Source organism: Prunus persica, chromosome G7 (genome assembly GCF_000346465.2).
Source record: "Prunus persica cultivar Lovell chromosome G7, Prunus_persica_NCBIv2, whole genome shotgun sequence".
Lineage (NCBI taxonomy): Eukaryota > Viridiplantae > Streptophyta > Magnoliopsida > Rosales > Rosaceae > Prunus > Prunus persica.
In genome coordinates this window covers 1,382,125-1,404,985 of record NC_034015.1, presented here as the reverse complement: position 1 = coordinate 1,404,985, position 22,861 = coordinate 1,382,125, and the positions used below count along the sequence as shown (strand labels likewise).

At 37.7% G+C, this 22,861-nt stretch overlaps 2 protein-coding genes across 2 annotated transcripts; one reads left to right on the top strand and one right to left on the bottom strand.

Moving 5' to 3' along the window:
* Nucleotides 10,744-15,713, top strand: LOC18769419 (uncharacterized protein At3g03773). The gene is made up of 5 exons (XM_020569128.1): nucleotides 10,744-10,972; nucleotides 11,091-11,434; nucleotides 14,430-14,461; nucleotides 14,539-14,584; nucleotides 15,376-15,713. The coding sequence occupies exons 1-5, from the start codon at nucleotides 10,794-10,796 to the stop codon at nucleotides 15,405-15,407; spliced, it is 633 nt and encodes a 210-aa protein (XP_020424717.1). The 5' UTR covers nucleotides 10,744-10,793; the 3' UTR covers nucleotides 15,408-15,713.
* On the bottom strand, nucleotides 15,854-21,647 carry LOC18769694. Its single transcript, XM_007203610.2, has 10 exons — nucleotides 21,359-21,647; nucleotides 20,867-21,146; nucleotides 20,000-20,101; nucleotides 19,636-19,805; nucleotides 18,980-19,113; nucleotides 18,695-18,872; nucleotides 17,835-18,393; nucleotides 17,137-17,249; nucleotides 16,810-17,053; nucleotides 15,854-16,418 (listed from the first exon to the last, which is right to left on the bottom strand). The coding sequence occupies exons 1-10, from the start codon at nucleotides 21,553-21,555 to the stop codon at nucleotides 16,200-16,202; spliced, it is 2,196 nt and encodes a 731-aa protein (XP_007203672.2). The 5' UTR covers nucleotides 21,556-21,647; the 3' UTR covers nucleotides 15,854-16,199.

Here is a 22,861-nt window from a genome sequence, read left to right as displayed (position 1 = left end):
AATAATGAAATTCTATTGCAAAAAAATCATTTATAAAACAAAAGTCCACTCACAGAGGGTCTAAGCTAGCTAGACTTTTTGAAGGTCCCTCATATGGGTCAGCTGGTGCCCGAGTACGTATTTAAGCCATCATAAATATTTAATCAATAAAAATACTCAACATAAATATTTAATCCTAAAACCTTGACCCCCAGCTACTAAGAGTACGTGCACCAAATTTAAGATCATTCCTATGCCCATTTAAGCATTTCGGATGGTTAGAACTGTCTGAAAAGATGCGAGACTAGCTAAGCAATAAACTTCCATATTGGTCAACCCGGGATCCCGTGGGGTCCACGACCTCCAATTGACAATCCGAGAGTTTTTGTAGGTTCTACATATTGTAATAATGATGTCTTGCAAGTTTGTTCCAAATCGGACGGTCGGATTGATCACGATCTCAAGATTATGGTTATTGAACCCTAGGGTTCGCGATTTCGGAGTATCCGAGACTCCAATTCACGATCCGTTGAATCCTATATGATCCTGGAATTGTCTAGATCAACATATATTAATTGATTACGATCCAACGGTTCAAATGCATCGAACCCGAAAATAGCACAATAGGCGTGATCTGTTCGGGGTTCAAACGTTAACCAAATTGGAATCTGAAAGTACCTACATGCTCGTGAGGACCAGGAGAACATTTTAGGACATAATGACGGTCCATTACCTAGTCCACGCGCCACCGCACTCGCGGGCAGTGCGTAGCTCCCCTGGGTAAATTTTGGCTGCCGAAAAACTCCAAACTGCAGGATAAGCTTCCTACCCTAGGTGCAAAACCTCATTTGGAATCACTTTTCTTCTTGTACATACCTTGAAAAATGGCCGGAAGTGCCCGGAATCTCAGCCCAAAATCCGGTTGAGTTTTGGGTTCAAAATTGGATTACCTACACTACAAATTGATGAAAACCTACCCAACCATCAGCTAGAGCACGAAAAATAGGTGAGAATCCATACCTCACAGATCCGGTTTGGTGGCCGGAGGAGAGGGATCGAAGCTGTGAAAAATCGAACAAAAACCAGCTACTTTTCTCCAGTTTCTGGGGAGCTCCGTGGTCGGCGATGGGTGAAACTGGTTGGGACAGGATGGGGGAAGGACGGCGGTTCGAATAGGTCCGTTCTTGTGGCCAGTGGTTCACGGTGGCGACGACAATGAGTCTCTAAGCCTTACGGCTGTTTCAGAATATCGGGGGAGGGGGTTTTTGGTCGTGGGGGACAGAGAGAGTGAGAGGGAGAGAGATAGAAGAATCAGATTTTAAAATATGACTTGTAAAAATTATAATTTTGCCCCTCAACATATTTTGATTGTATTTTCCTCGTTATAACTCCAATTCGAGCCCACTACGTGTCTATGGACTCGATTCGACGTGATTTACGCAACCGTATAATCGGAATTTTCAAATTCCTTTCCAGTCAAAAGGTCAACGTTAAACCTAATAAATTATTCTAGGGGTATTTTAGTCTTTTCTTCCAATAAATTAATAATTAAAAATTAAATTAGGTTTGGGTTATTACAAGTAAGGTCATCAAAAAGCTTGAAATTGCGTTGGACGAACATCTCCTAATTGTGCAACAAATTCTCATAATGTCTTACTCAAGTGGCAAGGTTAAACAAGAGTGGCCAAAATAAAATGGACAATGTGAGTTTTATAATTTATTAATTTGTTAATTTATTTTGCCAATTAATATTTTGTCAACTAATTTAAATTCTTTCATATAATATATGTAGATTATTGATGCAAAGCGACTTTTTTTCGAGAGGTTCAAGAAAGCATTCTCCCTTGACCACTATTGGAATGTTGTCCAACATGCTCATAAGTGGCAACCCTTTGAAGGGTTCCAATCCTCCCCCTCTATGAACGCTCATCGAATGAGTGAATCCATTTATGTAGATGATAATTCACCGTATGAATCCGTTCCAAAAACTCAAGCGCTCCCACAAACCTCATACCCAGGACAAAAAAAAAGAAAGCTTATGAGCGGTTTGGGTGTGGTCTCCAATTCCAAGCTAGGTCAAGTGGTTCCAAATCCAAGCCAAGTCAGGTGGAGATCTAATTCCAAGAGGCCTGGCCAAGTAAGAAAATGCAACAAACAAATAGCAATAAATAAATAAAATCCAACTAGTTAGGTTAAAGGATCAGCCAAGTGAAAAATCAAATTGGAACTCTCACCAGCTGACTTCAGCAAGTGGCTAGATCTACTTGTAAAAATTGGAACCTCGTAGGATCCTATCTGTTTGGGCCAAAATATGCACGCCCAGCCCATTTCTTTTTTGGAAAAAGGGCCATGAGACAAAACATTTGGGGCCTTTTTATCCACTAAAAAGAGACTACCCCAACCTTTTTACACCATCTAAATCTCTACCTAGAAGATTGACAAAATCAAAAAATCTTTTCTAAACAGACCCACGTGACTACCTGGCGTTGAAAAGTCAAAATTTTCAACTATTATAGAGAGGTTGGTAGAAAATTAATGAAGGCAGGTTTTACAGAAGGACTTCTCTATTTTTGCTCAGCCAAAAGAAGAAGGTTAGAATTTTATATATATAAAGAGAAGTTCTACACCAAAGCAGGTGCCATTTTCAAGAGATAAGCATGCTATATTTTCTATAAAAAAAAGAGATAAGTATGGTGCAGGGAGTTGTTCATCTGAAAAATCAAATTAACCATCACGACAGTTTGAACTTTTACAAAGAGCAGGTTTTCTTTCCAGAGAAAAAGACCAATGACTGCCTTAGAACTGACTGTTAATGGTTTACTTGCCAAAATAAGATAACTTCCCTTTTCTTTTACACTGAAAAAATAAAAGATCTTGTTTTTTAGAAAAATCTGCCACCCATTTTAAAGATTAAAAATCCCACTCCAGCATTTTTCTATAAATATGAGAGGAGATAAACACATGAGGAGACAGCCAAAAATCAATCAAAGACAAAACTCAAATGATCACTTGATCTCAAAAGCCTTCAAACAAACAGAAGCAACCGAAAGCTCATTGAGCCACAAGAAAGAAGCCAGCTACAAATCAAAATCTCCAACTTCAGTTCAGACTTAGAGAAATAAGTCGTTCAAAACGAGATTTCTCTCGTTACAAATTTGGTTCAGCATAAGCCAAATCAAGCAGAGTTCGGGTTTTTACAAATATGAAAACCTCAACAAATTTATGGAGAGCCCTGATCAAGTAGAATAGGTAACACAGTGAAATTCCAGCTTAGTGATCAAGTCCAGCCACTTATGCCCCTTTCAGACTGGAGAGGTCCCAATTCTGCCCGTTCAAAAAGCCTTCCAGGGCTTGAAATAGATTGAAGCTCTGCCAAACTTGAACGTTGGAATCGATTTACAGCTGAAACTTAACTGTTGAAGTTGCTGATAGTCCAGTCCAGCACAGGCATATCCAGTCCAGCCCGGATCAGAAGCATCTATCCAGGCATAAATGGAAGTCCAGCCTTCTTTTTGTCTTTATAGAGTTGGTTTTTCTCTTTTCAGTTTTTGTAAAAGGCAATTCTGCCGAAAAACAGTTCACTCTCTTATCATTTATTCTAGCCAGAACTACCAATCTTGTACTGTGAAAAATTGTGAAGTCTTCACTAGTCTGAGGCAAGAAAAGAACTTACTTATGAGATATTCCTCACCCAAATTCACAATCGCTTGTTTAGAAATTAATAACTTGGGGTGCAAGTTATCTATTTTTAAGAAGTCTGCTAGGATTTTTCATTGCTAGTAGTGGCACGCTCGCACACTAAAGAAAATTGACTTGTTGACCAGTCAATGGTTCTCAAGGCAATGAGGAACTTTACCCTATCATTACAGGAACAAACATAAAACGGGTGAACACTATCCAGCCGTCCCTCTTGCAAAAATTGGGCTGGCCTGGTTCTCTCTTCCTTGCAGAAGCAATGCCAAGTTAGTCGGACTTTCCTCGCTGAAGGATGTGGTTGCTGAGGCTCACGACTGATTTGGAATTGGCTGGAGAAGGCATCGGTTGGAGTCTTCTGCTAATGTGGTTGGGAATTTAGTTGGCTGGAGGTGTGCGGTGGGTGTGCGGTGACAAAGGTGGGGTTGTGTTTCTTTTTGATAAGATGCTGGAGGTGTATCAAAGAAGCCAGCGTTGGCCCACACGTTGGTACTTGGGTTGGAATTGAATAGTTGGCTAAACATATATGCTGATGAAGGTGGTGATTGGTCAATGACTATTCCCAAAACAAATGAAATATTTTAATATGTATTGATCAATGGCCATTCACAAAACAAACGTTTTAATATATATATATATGTATATATTGGTCAATGTCCATTCACAAATAAAGTGTTCTAATATAATGGCCAAGGAGTTGGTTGGAGCTTTGGCAGCTGGTCTTGAGTAGATTGATTTTGTGTTGGCAGGAAAAGTACTGCTGGGAAGATAGCAGCTGGAGAAGTGCATGACTGATTTTGTGCGGCTGGATGGTGTTTATACCGTAAATAAACGGTCTATGACCACCGAACACGTGGACAGGATTGATACTAATCACAGAACCCCTTCGGCATTCCCCCTACCGAAGCCATCTATCTTGGCCATTTTGCCATCAGACACGTGTCATGCTCACAATCCATGTCCAGAGTCCCACATCGGAAATATGAGCATAGTGCATACCTCCCAAGGCCTATATAAGGAGACCCATATCCCCAAAAGGAGGGGATCAGAACCAACGGTACGCTATCGATTGATCTGTCAGTTAAACTTTACTAAATCCGTACTTACTTAAGCATCGGAGAGCCTTCGGCCGGTACCACACCGGTACCCAAGGATTTACCGAACGTGTCCTTTTGTAGGTACCTATCCTTCTGAAGTAGAACACTTACCGAAGACAATCACCTACCGAAGGAATAATTTAACTAAGTTGACGAATTACGTGCTGAACCACTTTTTCGCATCAATAGATGGAATGAAAGTGTTGGCTGGTTTGGAATTGGTTGAAGCTTTAGTGCGAATGGAATTGGGCTTTGTGTGGTTGAGGTTTTATTTGACTTGTGGGTGTTGCCCTTTGGTTCACCTCATTTTAGTTATATATGTAAATTGTATGTATATAAACTGGGTGGAGTTGTTTTTATTCATTAGGTTGTTCAGATGGGTTTTATTATTATAATATAATTAGTAAGGCCAAACAATGGCCTTACGAGTTGACTTGGGCAAAGTGGCCATTAGAGACTTAGGCCTCAGGCCTTTGTGCCTTGAATTCTCTTTATGCCTACATGCAAGACATGGCCTTATGGCCTGGGATTAGTGGCCATTTGATAAATATATTACATTTTAAGTGATAATTCATATTAAGACACCTTGAGGATGCATGTGGATTTATTGAATTTCCAGCCACTCCAACATCATGGGATTATTTTCTCAAGATTAGAATTCCGTCTCACCAAATCTTAAGACAAGTCTTGAAGGTTCAAGCCCAGCCCACGGAAGTAGACCCAACACTTTCGAATGTTTTCATGCACGTGACGAGATCCATCCAAGGAAAGCAATCGAAGGGAGTGATGTCAATCTGAAACGTTCCTAAGAAGGAGAGAATTAAGTGATCAGATTTGTAATCCAATGATCTCATTCGAATCAATGCGCTAATTTAGAAAGCCACACAAGGAAAGATTTTAAACGAAGTTGACCTTTGGCCATTTAATGGCCAACCCATGAGTTGGCGGATGCTCCTATATAAACCTAATCAGACAAAGAGCAAAGGACCTCGACATCAGACACAAAAATCCACTTTTTGTCTTTCACTTTTCTATCCCTAGACTAGGTTTTTATTTTCCAAGCAAGTAGACGAGATCAATTCTTCGCTTTCGTTAGTGTAAGTTTAATTTTTTGTATTTTCCATTACATTGTTTTAAGATTCAAGTTCATTGATTTACTTTTAATTGTTAACGAATTTTCTTTAAGTTTAATTTAATTTAAGATTGCTTTATTTTATTGCCTTTATTGTTTATCTCGTTTTTATTTCGTTCTTCGTTTAATTTACGTTTATCAATTGCTTTGATTTACTTTATCGCTTTTTAATTCTTGTCTTTAAGTTTAATCGCATTTTTAATTTAATTTGCATCATTATCATTAAATCTCAAAAATACTAAAATACCCATACGATACCTAACCATCCTCGATCCTGAGGAAGTGAAAGAACCTAGGCCAAGATGAGGTTCTTTGCTTGGCCGATCAATCGGCTGGTTAGAAGTCAGAAGCGCGTACACAATAATCCAACTTTTTCAAGCTAATCAGTGGCTCGGTGGTGGCACACCTACGCAATCCAAGAGAAGAAGGACCAAAAGTTCCTTTCATCGGCCACCTGAGCCGAAAAGAGGGAAACATGAGCTAAAAAGAAAGGTTGTTGTGGAAGAGTTATCTCAAGAAGATAAAGAGCTCAACGAAATTATGAGGTCTTACAAAGATTGTATGATTGAGAACAAAGAGTTGAAGGTTATGTTTAAGGAAACCGCCACAATCCAAACTCCAATAAAAAGGCGATAGGTTCAACAGGAACAAGCCAATATTATCGCGAATAGTTCTACCCATTCGCTAAACTTTGAGGATGAAGTCTATTGTTCCCAACCCCCAGAAAATGATGATTTCTAGAATAGTTTAGTATTTTGTTTTATTTAAAGAATGTTGTAGTTTATTTTATTTAAATTCTGCTGTACTTTGTCTTATTATTTAAATTCCATTGTACTTTATTTTATTATTTTAAAAATGTTATAATTTATTTAACTTGATGAAATAATTGAATTCAAGAACATTGCAATTTAGTTATTGAATTCTAAACACACAATACTAAATTTAAAAAGACAACAATTAAAGTTCTATTTCATATTGCTCCCATAAGTGTTGAATGATATCAAATCAGAGGTTGTAGTGGGCAATTGGATCATTTATTATGCTTCGATTAATAGATTTTATCTATATATTGCATGATCCACGTTTGTGCTGCACTAGAGCCTCATCCACACGATATGGTGTGTCTTCAGCAGGAGTTATGTCATCTTGGTCACACTCATCTTCAATAATCATATTGTGAAGAATTATGAAAGTCTTCAGTACCTCCCAAATGTCTTCTCGGTACCATTGGCGGGCAAGCCTCATGAGTCCCAACAACTGCAAATCAAGCTTGAAGAATTCCAAAAGTTCTCTCCACATCCTTACGATACACCTCTTGCATCCTAGAGAATAATTGATGTTGCCGTCCTTGAGGATTTGAAAATGATTGGACAATTGTGTTCCAATTTGGATATATTCCATCTTGATAATATCAAACCTGCAGAGCACATCCTTGAATGGCATCATAACAAAGAGGTGACTTGTATAGTACTTTGAGGTCATTAAATACTCCCGTCATTCCGAAGTTGGTGTGCTAGATCCATGTGTTGTAAGAAGCAACCACTTTAAGGATTATGGTTGGACGACCATAGTGGCCCTTGTATGCCCCATGGTGTGACATTGGGCAGTTTTTCTACTCTCAATGCATGCAGTCAAGGCTTCCTAGTATGCCAGGACACCCTTGTTCCTTGGCTTTTTAGAGCAGTTTTTGTAAGTCCGCCCTCGTTCGTTTACGAAGATATTCAGCTCCGTATAAGTTGTCGACTGCGTGACAAAATCTCTTGCAAGCTTCAAATGATGTGGTCTCTGTTATCTTCAAGTAATCATTGCTGTACCATATGCAAGCATATGCAAGGCGGCTGTCATCTTCACTTGTGGTGAGAAACCCAACTTTTCAGTGACATCAAGTTTTTGTTTGAAGTAATCGTCAAAAGGGATAATTTGTTCCATTATTCGATTCAACAACTCATGCCTTATACGAAACCTATTACGAAAAATCCAATGGGGGATACAACGGATGGTTAGAGAAGTAATTTTGAAAAGGGTTTTCATGGGCACTTACTCGATCTCTTGGTATAGTACATTGTCGTGACGATGTACCCCCGTGGACAACCATCGAGGCCTGCTCCTTCTTCTTCACTGCTTTTTTTCTTTGGTAGCTTTCGAATATTTCCAAAAATATTATGTTGGCACTTGTCTCATCACTAGAAGAGCTATCATATCCATTGTTGGCCATTCTATTGCGGTGGTAGAAAAAGGAATATTGAGAATACAAGAGTTGGGAGGTGGTGTGTTATGAAAATAAGGTGGTTGTTCATTTATAAAGGATATGATGGTTTAAGAGACAACAAATATACGGATGAGATTTGTAAAACAGAAGCTTAGCTCTTATAAAACGTACCGGTGCAAGGGGAAGGGGGAGGGGGGGTGTTGAAGTAGGCTTTATGATAAAAACTCACCAATTTAAAATTATTACTTGGTGACAAATGACATTAAACACAAATAATGCTTGTGGTGATCAAGTAACCAAGGTAAATGCAATAATGTAAATGACATAGTATTTGTTAACCCAGAAATCCATAAGGGAAAAACTGGGGGACTAAGCTAGGATATTAGCTCAACTACACACAATAGGTAGCTAACTATCTTACCTTCTAACAAAGCACCATTTCTTTACTTCACAGCAACAGATTCTTTTCCCGACCTCGCAACAGTACCAAGCATAAGTTGCTCCCGATATGATGTTATGAAGTGAGTTGTGGTTTCATAAAATTTATCTATCTCAATCATATAAATGATTAAACTAGATAAAAGAAACCGTGTACAGTTATGAATTAAAACCAAAAGATGTTTGAACTTTGAAACAAGGTTTTAATCATAAATACAGTAATGAAACCAAAGCAGTCATTTAATCAAAGTGAGAATAAACTTGGAGTAAGTTTTATGTGTATGCAATCATACTCATAACTCTCAAGAATTCAAGATGACTAAAGTAAGTTTTTGAATGTTTAAAAACTGATATGATGATCTTTCAAAAACATGAACTTGGAAGCATAGTAAAGGCTGAGTTTAAAACGTGATGCCAAATGCTTAATATGCTTGCCTCTTCATAAAACTAAGTTCAGTAGTTATAGAGAACTGAACAGCCAGTTTCAATAAAACGGAGATCAATATAAAAAACAGATTCAGTCAGGAACTTGGTTTCAAAAAAGATTGACTTGATAAGAGTGTAAGAGGCAGAGGATAATCCTATTTTATCTTTTTCAGAAATCAAGTGCATGAAAGAGATTTGCAATAAACTATTAATTGATTTCTGCAATGGACGGATTAAAACAGATATAGGATGGATTGATACATAATGAAACATAAAACATATTTTAAAGTGTGTATCAATCCATGTATATCAAACTCTACTAATGATAGGAGAGGATTGATACAAAATGAAAACATAAAATGATTTTAAAGTTGTATCAATCCTAGTGTATCAGTCCATGTGAATGTATGCACAAGGTTCTTACCTGCTCTTCACCAAAGTGATCTTTGGAAACCAGCAACCACTTTAATCTAACCTAGAGACTATCTCAAATATCTAAGGAGATTACAATGGTTTTGTTCCAAAAAAGAAAAGAGCCAAACAAAGCAACAATTACAATCCTTACAAGGTTCATATGAGGTAATTGGATTCAATGGTTATTGTAAGATGTATGAAGAGATAAGATTTTTTATCTGAAGCCATAACGAATGGGACCCATATTCATCTACCATTATTATTATCTGACAAATGTAAATGACATAGGATGGAAGGCCATAAATAAGGGGACCCATATCCAGCTATCACCATGCTACCACAATTATTATCTGACAATGTAGATAATAGAGGGGTGGAAAGCATGCAAGGGACCCATATCCAACTTTGGAAGGACCACCAAATTAATGTTGTGTATCTTGTTTTAATTTAACCATGTTGTTGTATCGTATCTATGAGTTAATGGAGGAAAGAGAGGGTGGCAGAGAGAGAGAGAGAGAGAGTTTGGGGAATGGGAAGGACGAGACGAAAGAGAAGAAAGAGAATGAGAAAAAAAAGAAAAAAGAAAGAAAAAAAAAGAAAGATATAAATTTACAAAAATACTCCTACTGTTAACCCGCTCTTAATGGCTTAACGGGTATTTGCGAATCGACCCGACACTACCCGCACAACCCAATAATTCAGACTCAAATACTAAAATTTTCGTGTAAATTCGTGTTATATTCATAGATCGTATACAATATTGTCGGGTCTAAGAGCAACTCCAGCGGCATGACAGAGCCTCAGGCTGGGGGGAAAAAATGCCAAAATTCGTTTCCAGTGAGGAGCCCAAGCTCAGGCTCAAGGTGGGATCTAGCAACCTGGGCTAGACCGAGCTCCAGCCCTCATTTTGGTGCTGACGTCAGCGCTATAGTGCCGCTACAGCGCTCACATGCTACAGTGTCGCTAAGGTCCACGTGTCGCACTCTGGGCTCTCCGATCAGATTTTTTTCTCCAATCCAACGGCAGCTAATTTTTGTGCAATAAAAAATTGAAATAAAAAACCAAAAAATACTGAATTTTATTTTATTTTTATAAATACCAAAATTTTATCCGATTGAGATATGAATTTTATAATTAATATTGACACGTATGAACCCAAAAATTTTATCCGAAAATATTATCCAAATTAATTGTTTAGGTAAACAAATTTGTAAAAAAACAAAAAAAAATGAATAGTAATTGCCCTTTGTCATGGCAACGTGGAAACACACAATACTATTTAAAAGGATAACCACTATTCATGTAAATAGTGACTACCCTGACTCCCCTTTGCCATAGCAAGGGGCAATGGGTGGAGTTGTTCTAAGCTAAACCCCACAATCCGTGGTCAAGTTTTGTTCCATAAATGAGACTCTTGACCAAATTTGACCCGTTGGCCGTACTTGATTCGAGTTTGAACATTCTTTTAGGGTTGAGGGTTGTTTCAAAGTTTCCATTTGGAAAATTCCTTATTGCCTTATACTGGGTTTTACAGTACGGAGTACACTCGATTTCTGCCTTTCCTCAGCCACGCTCCAAAATGAGGTTCCTTTTCTCTCTCTCTCTCTCTCTCTCTCTCTCTCTCTCTCTCTCTCTCTCTCTCTCTAACTATAGACAGATTTATTTGATTTTGTTTTTTTGTTGTGTTTTGTGGTGTGAACAGTCGGCACCCGGAGGTTCTGTGGGCCCAGCGCTCCGATAAGGTGTACCTAACGGTGGCGTTACCTGACGCCAAAGACATCAACATCAAGTGTGAGCCTCAGGGCTCCTTCAGCTTCTCCGCCATTGGAGTCCAAGGCGAGCCCTTTCACTTCACTTTGGACCTTTACGGACCAATAACGCCTGATGGTTGTAAAACTAAAGCTGGGTTGAGGAACATCCTCTGCTCAATCCAGAAAGATCAGAATGGTTGGTGGAAACGGCTGCTCAAGACTGAAGAGAAGCCTGCACCTTACATTAAGGTTGATTGGAACAAATGGTGTGATGAGGACGAGGAAGACACTACTTGTGAGTTCTTTTTTTGACATTTCATGAAGTGGGTTATTTTTGCTGTTGCATTTGGAACTAATGTATTTGTATATTTCATTTTAGCTGCTTTTTAAAATTTATTTGTTACCTTGGTTTTATTTTTAGTTATCACTGTCTTTTTTGTTGCGAGCAAATTTCTGATATCCTCTGTAATTGGGTATGTTTATTTGTTGGGTTGTGTAGTTATGAATTTTAGCAACCAGTTTGCGACTTACAGGGTGAAGAGTGAAACAGAAATGAACTTTAATATAGTTCTTGTTCACCTTTACTTTCATAGGCTTCTATTTTTAGCAAATAGGCCACAGGGATTCACTCATAATTATCGTTATTCGAAGATTAAAAAATAGCAGAGAACAACCGAAGTTCCAAGTAGTTGGAAAAAGAGAAAGCAAAGATTCACAAGCTACGTGTCTTTTTCATATTTGTAGAGTCAATCGAGTATCTACAACTTCTCACCATACTTTGTGCTGTAAGGATGTAGAGGTGTGATCAGTGACCTTGTGTTCTTTTATATTTCCTAGAAGCATGTAAGGATGTAGAGGTGTGATCAGTGACCTTGTGTTCTTTTATATTTCAATAGAAGCATGTAAGGATGTAGAGGTGTGATCAGTGACCTTGTGTTCGTTTATATTTCCTAGAGAGGAGAGGAGATGCCGGGAAGAGAGTCAATTTAGGTGGCAGTTCAGCAATTTTGTTAAACAATTCTAGGTTCCTTGAATACAATCTGGTTGGGAAATGCATCTTTTGGGGTTAAAAGAGATGAAATGCTAAACCATTTATGAGATCAACCCTCATTTTTACTTTTTGGAGAGTAACTACATAGCTGTTCTATTCAATAGATTTTGATCTTCTTTCAGCTATGTTTACACATCGTTCCTTTTGTTTTTCTCTCATTTGGGTCAAAATCATACTCCTTGTAAAAGTCAGTTTATTTGCTGTCAGCTGTATCTTGTCTTCAATAAATCCCAAGTCCACAAGTTGCAGTTTCCCCTGCATTATCATGCCAGTCACTGCTTTAACCTCTCCAGCCCACCCCAAATCAGAAAAAAATTCCTAAATAATAGCATAGCTCTAACCCACACCCATCACCAAACTTCCCCACCTAAATGGCTCTGCCCACCCCGATGTGAATGGCTAGATACATGCCTAGGTGGGCTAATGTCTGTTATCTGGGTGTTGACATAAGACTTCCAAAACTAACGCAAAGTTAGCTAATGGGTTTTTTGGTAGATTACACATTGTAATGGGATATCGTGGGAGGGGTCCTTATTAAGATTTTCTATAGATAGGGGTTATATTAGTATTTTCACTCAGGGGTATTTATGTCTTTTAAAGATGTGACAGGGAAAATTAGGTAATATTTAGATTTCTAATTTTAGTTTGAGGATTAGTTTAGTTAAAGGTCTGTTTTTTTGTTGTTGTCTGTTTAATTTGGGTTCCTAAAGTTCTGCGGAAATCCTTTTTCCAAATTTATTATATTAGGATTAAGATCTGTATAAGTAAGGCTTTGTAAAAGTAATTAGGAAACTTTAGGCAGTTTGTGTTGTTTTAATGAATCTAAATATCATAGTCCACAAACCCCACCAACACTCAAAGAATCAAAGTGAAAAAATATATACCAAAAATGATGTAAGAATTAGAAACAACATCCTTAGGTTACCATCAAAATGTGAAGTTCACAAGGGATTTGTAAACTTTTAGTACATTTTGCATTGCTTCTTACGTTTGAGTTTGAGTTTGTTTTGTTTTCCTTCTAAAAGATAGAAATGTTTATATGCTTTTTAAAGACATTTGTAATTGAATGTGTTCTTAAACATACCACAGTAAATTATATAAATTGTGTCGGCTATTAATATTTCTGCATGTATGTATGGCACAAAACAGCAACCTTGTACCTCCTATTTTCAGACTGTAACCAGCTAAGAAGCCCCAAATTTGATCCTCATCCAAAAACCTTGCATCTGACTTCTACTTTTTGCCCTCTGTTCCAAATTAGCATCTAAGTTATGGTGCCCGAACATTTGGGGATGATATGCTATCCAAATTGGGGATCTGGTGCTTAAGGATTGGATGGATTCATTTTAGGCGTGATGAAGTCCTTTAAGATGATTCAGGGGAAAATATTATTATCAGATTGTTTGAGGTTGTGCAGAATTGTCATGAATGTTACTTATGATGTTATTTTTAAGGTGCATCTTATAATATGTGTGTGTGTGTGTGTGTGTGAGAGAGAGAGAGAGAGAGAGAGAGAGAGAGAGAGAGAGAGGAACCGAATAACTTGTTTACTGGTTAACAGCTCTAGCCCATCTTAGTTTTCAAATAGAAAACTTAAATGCCATCTAGATTGTTTTATTTTTAGCTACTTAACATTAATTAGATAAATAAGACTGATTTTCTTTATGTGTATTTGTTGTTTACTATAAGGTTGATATGAGTTCAGAAACCACATTTTGAACCGGCATGTAGTATCTCATCCGAAAAACTTTGACATGCTTAATAAAAAACTGGCACCCATCTTCTGTCATATGTGGTAGCAAAAATGTCCATCACTCTTATATCCATGCCTAGCTTCTAACTACCTCAGGTAGTTTTGAGGCAATCTCTCTGGAGATGCAATTATTTTAGAGCTTCGGCATTTATTCACAGAAAAGAATTTATATCATCTGAGAAATTTGGAATTAGTTTTGGTTTCACTATGGGACATCCATGCTGGAACTGTAGCAGCAGGCCACCATTAGTAAGGATGATATGACAGCACTGGTCTTGTCATGCTATAGATACCAGTGGGTATGACTATCTATAAGATGCTGTTATTGTTCACTTGAAATCCCATGGTTGGCCTTGGGATGCCGTTTGGGCTGTATTATTGTTGCCTTTAAATTGATAATCTTTAGAATCATGTGCCGGGAATTTACTTTGGTTCTTGAGAGAAACTTTTCTGGATCTGACTGAACTTTTGTGTGGCCTTTTGCAGCTGATTTGGCCTCTGATGATGACAATGCTGCGGTAAATTTGACACCCTATATCATAGAGTATTGAATTAAGTTCATCTAATCAGGTAAAATGGATTTTTACTTTTGCAGTATGTCGGTCAAGATGGTGGAAGCAGTGATGATGATGGAATGCTTTGTAAGTCTATATTTCCATTTGACCCATGGAGATGTTAATCATAGTTTCTTTATAGAAAGATGTGCATTGGTTGCGTTTTCCTGAATTTTAAAATTATTCTGGTCATATGTGCTGGTTAGCCTTTTGAAGAATTTGCAAAACTTCTTCCACTAGATAATGTGGCAGCATAGACAGCCAGCCAGTGGCAGCATCCTGTGTTTGCCAAGTTTACTAGTGGTTTGAGTAGTGCGATATGCATTGCATGCCACATAAACTGTCACGTTGATATATTTCAAACCAAAATTCGTGGACTTTTAGTACATTTGGCATCTCTTCTTATTGTTGAGTTCAAATTTTGTTTATCATCCTTCTAAAGATGAAATGTGCATTTGCATTTTTAGACATTTCTAATTGAGTGTGTTTTTAAACAAAACATAGTGAATTATGTAGGCTGTGTGGGCTATTAACATTGCTGCTTTTCTATGCATAGCACACACACACACACACACTCTCTCTCTCTCTCTCTCACTCTCTAAAGCCTACAATCACTTTTGTCTCCATTATTTTCAACTTTCAGTCGGTCCATTTCTCTTTTAATAGAAGAAATGCATGCGCTGCATTTTAGGACATTGCAATTTCGGTCTGTTCTTGAAAAAATTAGAGAAAATCATATGAACTGTGTTGGGTGTTAAAAGTGCTGCTTTGGTTACGCATGCTACATGCCTTTTCCGCATCTCCATCTCTCTGTGTCTCTCTGTCTCGCTGTCTCTCTCTCAATGTTCTTTAACACCTGGTTTTGGATTGTTTAACAGATCTTCCGGACCTGGAAAAGGCAAGAAAGTAAGCAATTTGGGATGGACAGCATGGAACTCTTATGAGCTAGATAGAAATTAGAATAGGCAGAACTTTGGACATGACAGATCCTTGTAACTATTTGGTTATCCTCATGCGCTAAACTTGGTCTCATCTTTGATTCTAACTCAGTTTTCAAGAGGCGTGTCCATTGTGAATCTCAAAATTATAACAGCAAAAAAAAAAAAAAAAAAAAAAAAAAACCATGTACACCAGTTGCTGTTGTAATACATACAGATCATCTTTAAGCTGACACCTCCTGTTGTATGAACAGGGGTACAACTCGTTTGTTAATAAATAGGCTGTTTAAAATCACAAATGGTGCTACTGCTACTTGTTTATCCTACGTGTCAAAAGCCAGTCGTGTGGTTTTTAAGTTTAATTTTGTTAAAAATGCCCTTATGTTCTCCATCACATGTAGTAATCTTACCACGTCAATGACGGAATTTGTGAAGTTTCTTGTTTGGCTTGATCGCTTTATCAATCTATACATTAGTGGTGGTGTGGTGGTGGCAGTTGCAGTTACATCATATTTGATGTATGTAGTAACTGAATGAATTCTTTGAATCAGTAACTGAATGAATGACGGAAGAGAAGCTGCTTATACAATAACTCCATTATTATCATGCCAAATAGAGTGTGACAAAACCAACATGTAGCTTGTTTTTGGTGTTCTGCCAAGGAGTAAGGTCTTGATAATGATTTACAAATGGACACATGCAACCTACCCTTCTCTATGCATTTTCCAGGGAGACACTGTGCCAAACCTGATGCACGACGAAGTCTATTTAGTATCGACAACACGAACAGGGATAACTGGAATTGAATCCCACCATTCTTTTAGTCGTCTGCTGCTTTGGTTCTCCCCCTTGCTCATCCCTAACCTCGATGCCAATGTCATAGTGAAGCAACACAATATTCCTGCCATTATAACTAACTTCATTGGAACCACTGCTAAAAATATTGCTACCGCACTCATCGCCATCATTGCCATATCTGCATGCTGCAATAACAATCAATAATTACTTCAGTTGAATGAAACTGAAATAAGTAATCAACAATTTTTCAACAGTAAATTACTGGCAGAACTGGCAGATATGATGCGCAGACAAGAACTTCAAATAAGCATGAAAAAAGTGACAATAACATGAGCATTGACATTTGAACCATTAATTGAATTGCCAAGTACCCATCAAATTCATATTTAAACTACTGCGGCATGCTGTCCACTCATCTCGGTGCCAATGTTATGCTTGCATTTCTAATACTTTTAAGAGAATTTCTCGTTCGCTCACATTTCTTAATTTCCTTTTCCTTTTCTGATATCCCTATAGTTAGAACTGGAAATCACAGTAAGTTGTAGAAGTAAATGTATAGCTTGGCACTGTAAATACCTTGCGAGCCTTCGAAATAAATATGGACCACAACTTCATTAATGAAACATTTGCTGTTTGCACCATTTCGTGCACAGTTTGCATTCCATGTTGAGCAGAAACTATGCTTTCCATTGTACTCTGGTCTGATGCAGTGCACACTACAATCTCATTGCATTTTGTATCAAGCCTTTGTAGTCTAGCTCTAAACATCTTTGCAACCAGCCACAACAAGAAAGCTGCTATTGCTTTGCCAACCCATTCCCTAAATATTAGTAATAAGTTATTGTTAAATAAATCTCATCACAACTTAGCATAAGTAGCACTTCAGTTAGAGAAAACACTTACTGGTAAGTCACTATTAAAGCAGCAGCAATCACAACAAGGGTGGTTGACGGTCTTTCCCATGTGAGGACTTCTTCAAACCAAGGCACAGAATTTCTAAGGGGCCTTAGTAACTCCTACATGAAAAAACAGCACAGTAATGAGGGATGCATGCGAATGTGCACCTAGTGAGGAGACAATCTAAAAAAACCACATCCATACTAGTGCACCACAATGGTCATATAGGGTAAGATAATGAAGGACATAAAAAGATCCATATGGGTAAAGTTTGGGGGAAGGGAAGAGGGAAGAGAGGCCTTTTTATAATTTGCTACTGTATATCATTTATACAAATCTGTGCTTTAGGAAGAGGAATGCACACTTAATGACATTTGTAAGCGTATATAATATTAGTCAAATAGAATAATTTCAAAATTACTTCAAAGATATACCGAGTAAGGATTTCAAAGTAATTATTCCTGGAGAAAGTAGCTCCACAACATAGATTAGTCATTGTATGAAGAAAAGAAACAGGAAAAAAGGACAGCCATGAACAAATGGAAGAACATGGTTAAAAATAGTGCAGAGCCTCACCGCATAGTGGCAATAGAAGAAGAGGATTCAAGTACCGGATTCCACATGGTGTGATTAAAACCTAGTTGAGCTGAGTGATTAAATGGAAGTTCTCCTAAAGTTGACATCGATGGGGGTAAGATGCTTACCAAAAAGATAGTAGTGCTTTCACTGATTCCCTCCTCTTTCAGTTCCTTTGTGGTAGCTTTGGCAATAGCAATTTCCTTTTCTTCCTCTCTTGATTGATTAATTGCAGTTTCTAGTTGGAAACTGTCTTCATCTTGAACAGTTGGACTTATACTTTCCTTGCCAGCTTCTGTTACGTCTAAACGTGAGATGATTGACTCTGACATGTTCATAGTCCTTAGAATGGAACTAGCACTGCATGGGTGCCCGCTATTGACCTTCTTTAGACTCTCAGCAAGCTCTTCCAGAACATAGTCTCCCTTTGGTAACTCATCAAACAAGGAAAAAATTAAGAATCTTGTCGGTGTAGGGGGTGATATTCTTAGCATTTCTCTTGCTGCATGAAGCCTTGTTATTGACAGTATTGTCCTTGCATGCATCTCCCATGCTTGTATTGGACATTTTATTTCATACTTTGCAAGGAAACGGTGCATCAACATAATCTCCTTTGTGAGTGCAAGCCAGTGGTCACGTCTTGTAGAGCTTGTTACCTCAGGAAACTCCAGAACTATCCCCTCTGATCTAGAAAATTGGTGAGACAAGTAATTCAAAACAACAATATCAAGATTTTAACAAACTTTGCATTGTTGTCTTTCTGTTAGGTAGATGTCACATCCATACAATTGCCACAAGGAGGGCTAGAAACCCTTCAGCATTTAGTGAAACAAGTTGAGTCAAAACATGCACTATGAAGTTTGCAGCAATCCATTTTTCAATCAAGTTATTTGCTCTACAATGCCACATGGCACTCTAGCGAAGGTTTTAGTTTTTCAGTGTCAAATACTAGTATCTAAAAATTCGATGCAGAGTAATATGTCCTTACAAATCAGGAGACTCATAAACTATAGCCTTGTCAAAAAGTGGGGCACCCCATGGCCCTGTTGCAGCTGGTTTCACACTTTGCTCCATGTCCTTTGAAAGGTCTATTTTAAGGGCATCTTCATATGTTATAACTCCAGAAGCCTCAAAGTAGAGTGCGTAATTTGTTAGTGTAAGCCTACCTGAAATAAAAACACCAATTCATGGTTGGCCAGATCGAAGCAATTATTTAATTCTGGGGAAAAAAATTATAAGTTTGTGATGAACAAAGTTGTCCTTTTAAACAAACCAGGCCAACTTGTTCCTCCAATGTGGCGCACTACTCTCTGTGTGCTAGCAGTTCCCTCCACGTGTAAAATGAATTCGTCATCTGCAAGCTCCGCACCCTTGGGCTTTGCATGTTTTTGCAAATGTTTTATACATCTACAAAAATCAAAACAGTGCACAAAAGGAAAAAGTTTGAACAATCTTTTCAAAACTTTAAATGTAAGCATACTTTCATGAGTTACACTACCATTTGTCATCTGTTACCCCCTTTAAATGTATTTGGCTCAGCGGATAACTAATTAGTCTGCAAGCAGGTTGATGTATTCTTAATCAGACTACACAATGTTTGGCTTCCTAACCTCGAGGATCTCCATAAATGGGTATGACTGGAAAACTACGGTTAAAAACTAATGCAGATCCGACTGATGTGATAGTTCCAGTAATCAATCTTGCATATGATAAGGTTCAAATTCAAGTATTGGTCAAAGACTATAGATTAAGTTTGGACATGTGAAATGAGTGTTATTGTCTTCTTTAGTCTAAAATGCGTAGCTGCTAGTCTTTTACAATGCATGTTTGCCATAGAGTGTATTAAAGAGTGTCTCCAGCAATATTATTTGTGTAGATGCTTATTTAGAAATACATCATAAAATTGCAATATAGGGTTAGATGCATCACCTGTCAATTTCCTTTAAAAATTTGTCATAGGCAGGAAAATGGAGCCGGTTTCCTGTAGGTGCTGTTAAAGTTTCAAAGGTAAATCTCCCATTAACAACATCTGCAACTAGTGGAACCAGCGATCCCAACCACACAAATGCATCTTCTCCAACATCTTGCTCATTATCAACCTGCCAGACAGTACATAAAGCATGAATAAGAAAATACAAACATACTTACAACTACAAGGAGGAAGAGAAGACTACTGTTCAAGCAACTGCCATTACTTCATACCAAAACTTGGTTCAATCCATAATTCCACGTATGCTTTGTTCTCGAAAAATCAATGCTTGCAAATTAAATTTTAAGAACTGATATAGCTTACAAGAAGTGGCATGAGGTCGGAATAGAACAGAGAGATCTCATCGTGTTCTGTAGAAAATTTTGCAGGTACTTTTTTCTCTTCTTTCTCCTTTGCCACACACTCCTGAAAACCCCAAAGATATGACATGTGTTGCAACAACAATAGAAATACTGGAGACGAAACCAAAAAATAAATTAAATCCCAATAATAAGAAGTCTGGTAGGAAAAAAAAATTGATACCATGTGTTACAAAGCTGAATAGGTACAGCAATTAGAAACAGTGACATAATCATCATTTAGGGTCGGGCTAAGGTTAAGAGGATTTAGGGTAAGGCTAGGGGAATAGTTAGAAGAAACTAGCAGAGGTGGAGGTAATTAGGAATATTTGAAATAACTAATTTGCAATTAAATATTAGAAATGCATATCTTCTGTTTTCTTCCCATAAAAATATGAATGTGTCAATGTATAATAATAGTTCAATCAAGAAGTTTCACTATATAATAATAACTACGTCGAAATATACGAAATCACTCCTCCTCCCAAATGTACCCTGTAAATGATGCAAAAAACAAAAGTAAAATATATCTACCCTCCTAAGAACAGCTTCTTGGATTTAGGACTTACACCTAAAATCTCATATGATTTTATTCTTAGTAAAACAGATCGAATTTGTCGAAATTGCATTATGAACTTATTTGGTCTTTGATAATTTTGATCCACTAGACTTTGCAATGTAACATATAACATATGTACAAACATTACTCTATAAAACTCATAGAGGCATCCAAACCAGAGTTAGAATTACTACTATTCACAATGATCATATGCAAAGTTGATCACTATTTTTTCTGTTCAATAAAAATGGAAAAAGTTAATCAATCAATCACCGTGAAAGATTCTTCGTCCGCTGAAGCGGGCATCTCCCAAGCGAGCATCATGTCGAAAGTGAAGCGGCTAAAAGACCCATCCGCAATCTTTTCCTCGATGGTTTTGCAAATGTCGCTGGTCTGCAGAACCTTGGCACTGCAGAATTCTACAAATTTCCTCCCGTAACTATTGTTGTTGTTATTAGTAGCAGTAATATTATGACCAACCGGCGCCGTTTCATCTGCCTTCCATGTTGTCTCAAATTCCTCCACCAGTTTCTCCACAGGAGTTTTCAATTTTCTGCCACATAACATAATCATTTAACAAATATATATATATATATATATACACACACAACCAGTTTTATATTTGTATATATCCAACAATTTGGAGAACAACATCTATAGGAGGATTTAACAAACATATACACACTTTTATTTAGCCGTTTCATCTGCCTTCCATGTAGTTTTCTAAAAAAGAGAGAGAGAGAGAGAGAGAGAGCGATCACTTACAAAGCACAGCTTTGTACGACGTCGTTGGCAATGGAGGAAAGATGTTTCAATCTGTTTGCCATTGTTGAGTTGGTTGCAACGTTCAGATGAGGTTGCAGAAGTAGTGTGATTTGCAGAGAAAACCTTTGGCTTAATAGGGTGAAGAAAGAAGCGGTGAGATGTGTTTCTTGATGGAGCTGCCACGTTTGGATGGCCATGCAGCATTGCAAGTACACTTGTTGCACGTCCCATATTTCTCTCAGCAAATCAATCCTCGCTCCAACTCAATGAGAAATTATAGAATAGTACGTCAGCGTATTACAGCTGGACTTACTTAAATTTTATCTTTTAAAATAAAATTAGAAAAATAAAAAAGAAAAAAAGAGAGAATTTTCCAATAAAATAAAATTAGAAAAATAAAAAAGAAAAAAAGAGAGAATTTTCCAACAACCCTTCGTCCCCAACCCAAACACCCATAACTCCCAACCTGTGCCACCCCTCTCCTTGCTCTTCCTCTTCAAAATCGGATGCTCAGCGGACAATTCACCTTAGAATCCTATTTTGAACCAATGTTTTCAAAGGCATGCGTAGGCGCGCGTCGGAGCGAGGCGGTAGCAAAGCGCCTTAGGTGTCTGCTTGTTTAGCCGTCTGCACGCTTAGCGTGCGCGTCGACGGCAAGGAGTAGGGAGGCGTTGTGAAGCGCCGCTTTGTGGGTCGGCGAAGCTCATCTGCGCGAGGAAGAAGACAACTGCGCGTATCTTTTTTAGTTTTTTTTTCCCAATGGAACGGCGTCGTTACATAGTCCAAAACTAAGTTGAACGCCTCGTTTTGATTTTAAAGCACCCCTTTTAAGAGGAACGTGCGTTTGATCAGCATCCAAATCATTTTTTAGTTTTTTTTTAAAATAATAAAATAATATATTTAGCATACAGACCTATAACTAACACTTTTTTTTTTTTTTTTGGCCTGACCTATATGTTTATCCCTAATGCCATACTTGCCTTTTTTCCTTCTAAATAAATACATTAATGGACCTATATGTATATCCCTAATACGATAATCTGTATTAATTTTAATTCTCTTCACAAGTTGAAGCCTCTCTCTTTTTCGCTATGCAATTCTCTTTGTACTAGATTCATATATATATAGGGCTCGTTTGGTACACCGTATTAGACTCTGGATAGGAGTAAATAGGCTATGTCAGGTGTTTGGTGTCAACTTGTATTATTTAATTACCCGACTATTTTATACGGGTTGGGCTTTTAATACTCTCCTTACCTGACTAACTAATACAATCCACACAGTCCGGTTTAGATAATACACGCTTAATTATACGGCTAAGCATGCGTTCTACGAAAAAAAATCAAACGCTCTTTTCTTCTTCTTCTCCCTAGGGTTTTTCTCTGCTATCTTCTCCAAAGGTTATTTTCTTCACTCTTCTTCAGGTATCCATCTCTCACTCTCTCTCTCTCTCTCTCTCGTACTCTCTCCAATATGCTTCTTCTTGCTTCTTCTCTATTCTTT

What these genes read in the sequence shown, in the direction of transcription:
- LOC18769419 (XM_020569128.1), top strand. Translation starts at nt 10,794, where the DNA reads ATGAGACTCTTGACCAAATTTGACCCGTTGGCCGTACTTGATTCGAGT. An exon ending in CAGCCACGCTCCAAAATGAG is followed by an intron (nt 10,973 to 11,090) that starts GTTCCTTTTCTC and finishes TGGTGTGAACAG; the next exon opens with TCGGCACCCGGAGGTTCTGT. An exon ending in CTGATGATGACAATGCTGCG is followed by an intron (nt 14,462 to 14,538) that starts GTAAATTTGACA and finishes TTACTTTTGCAG; the next exon opens with TATGTCGGTCAAGATGGTGG.
- LOC18769694 (XM_007203610.2), bottom strand. Translation starts at nt 21,555, where the DNA reads ATGGCCATCCAAACGTGGCAGCTCCATCAAGAAACACATCTCACCGCT. An exon ending in GTCGTACAAAGCTGTGCTTT is followed by an intron (nt 21,147 to 21,358) that starts GTAAGTGATCGC and finishes GTTATGTGGCAG; the next exon opens with AAAATTGAAAACTCCTGTGG. An exon ending in GTTTATGAGTCTCCTGATTT is followed by an intron (nt 18,394 to 18,694) that starts GTAAGGACATAT and finishes CCAATTTTCTAG; the next exon opens with ATCAGAGGGGATAGTTCTGG.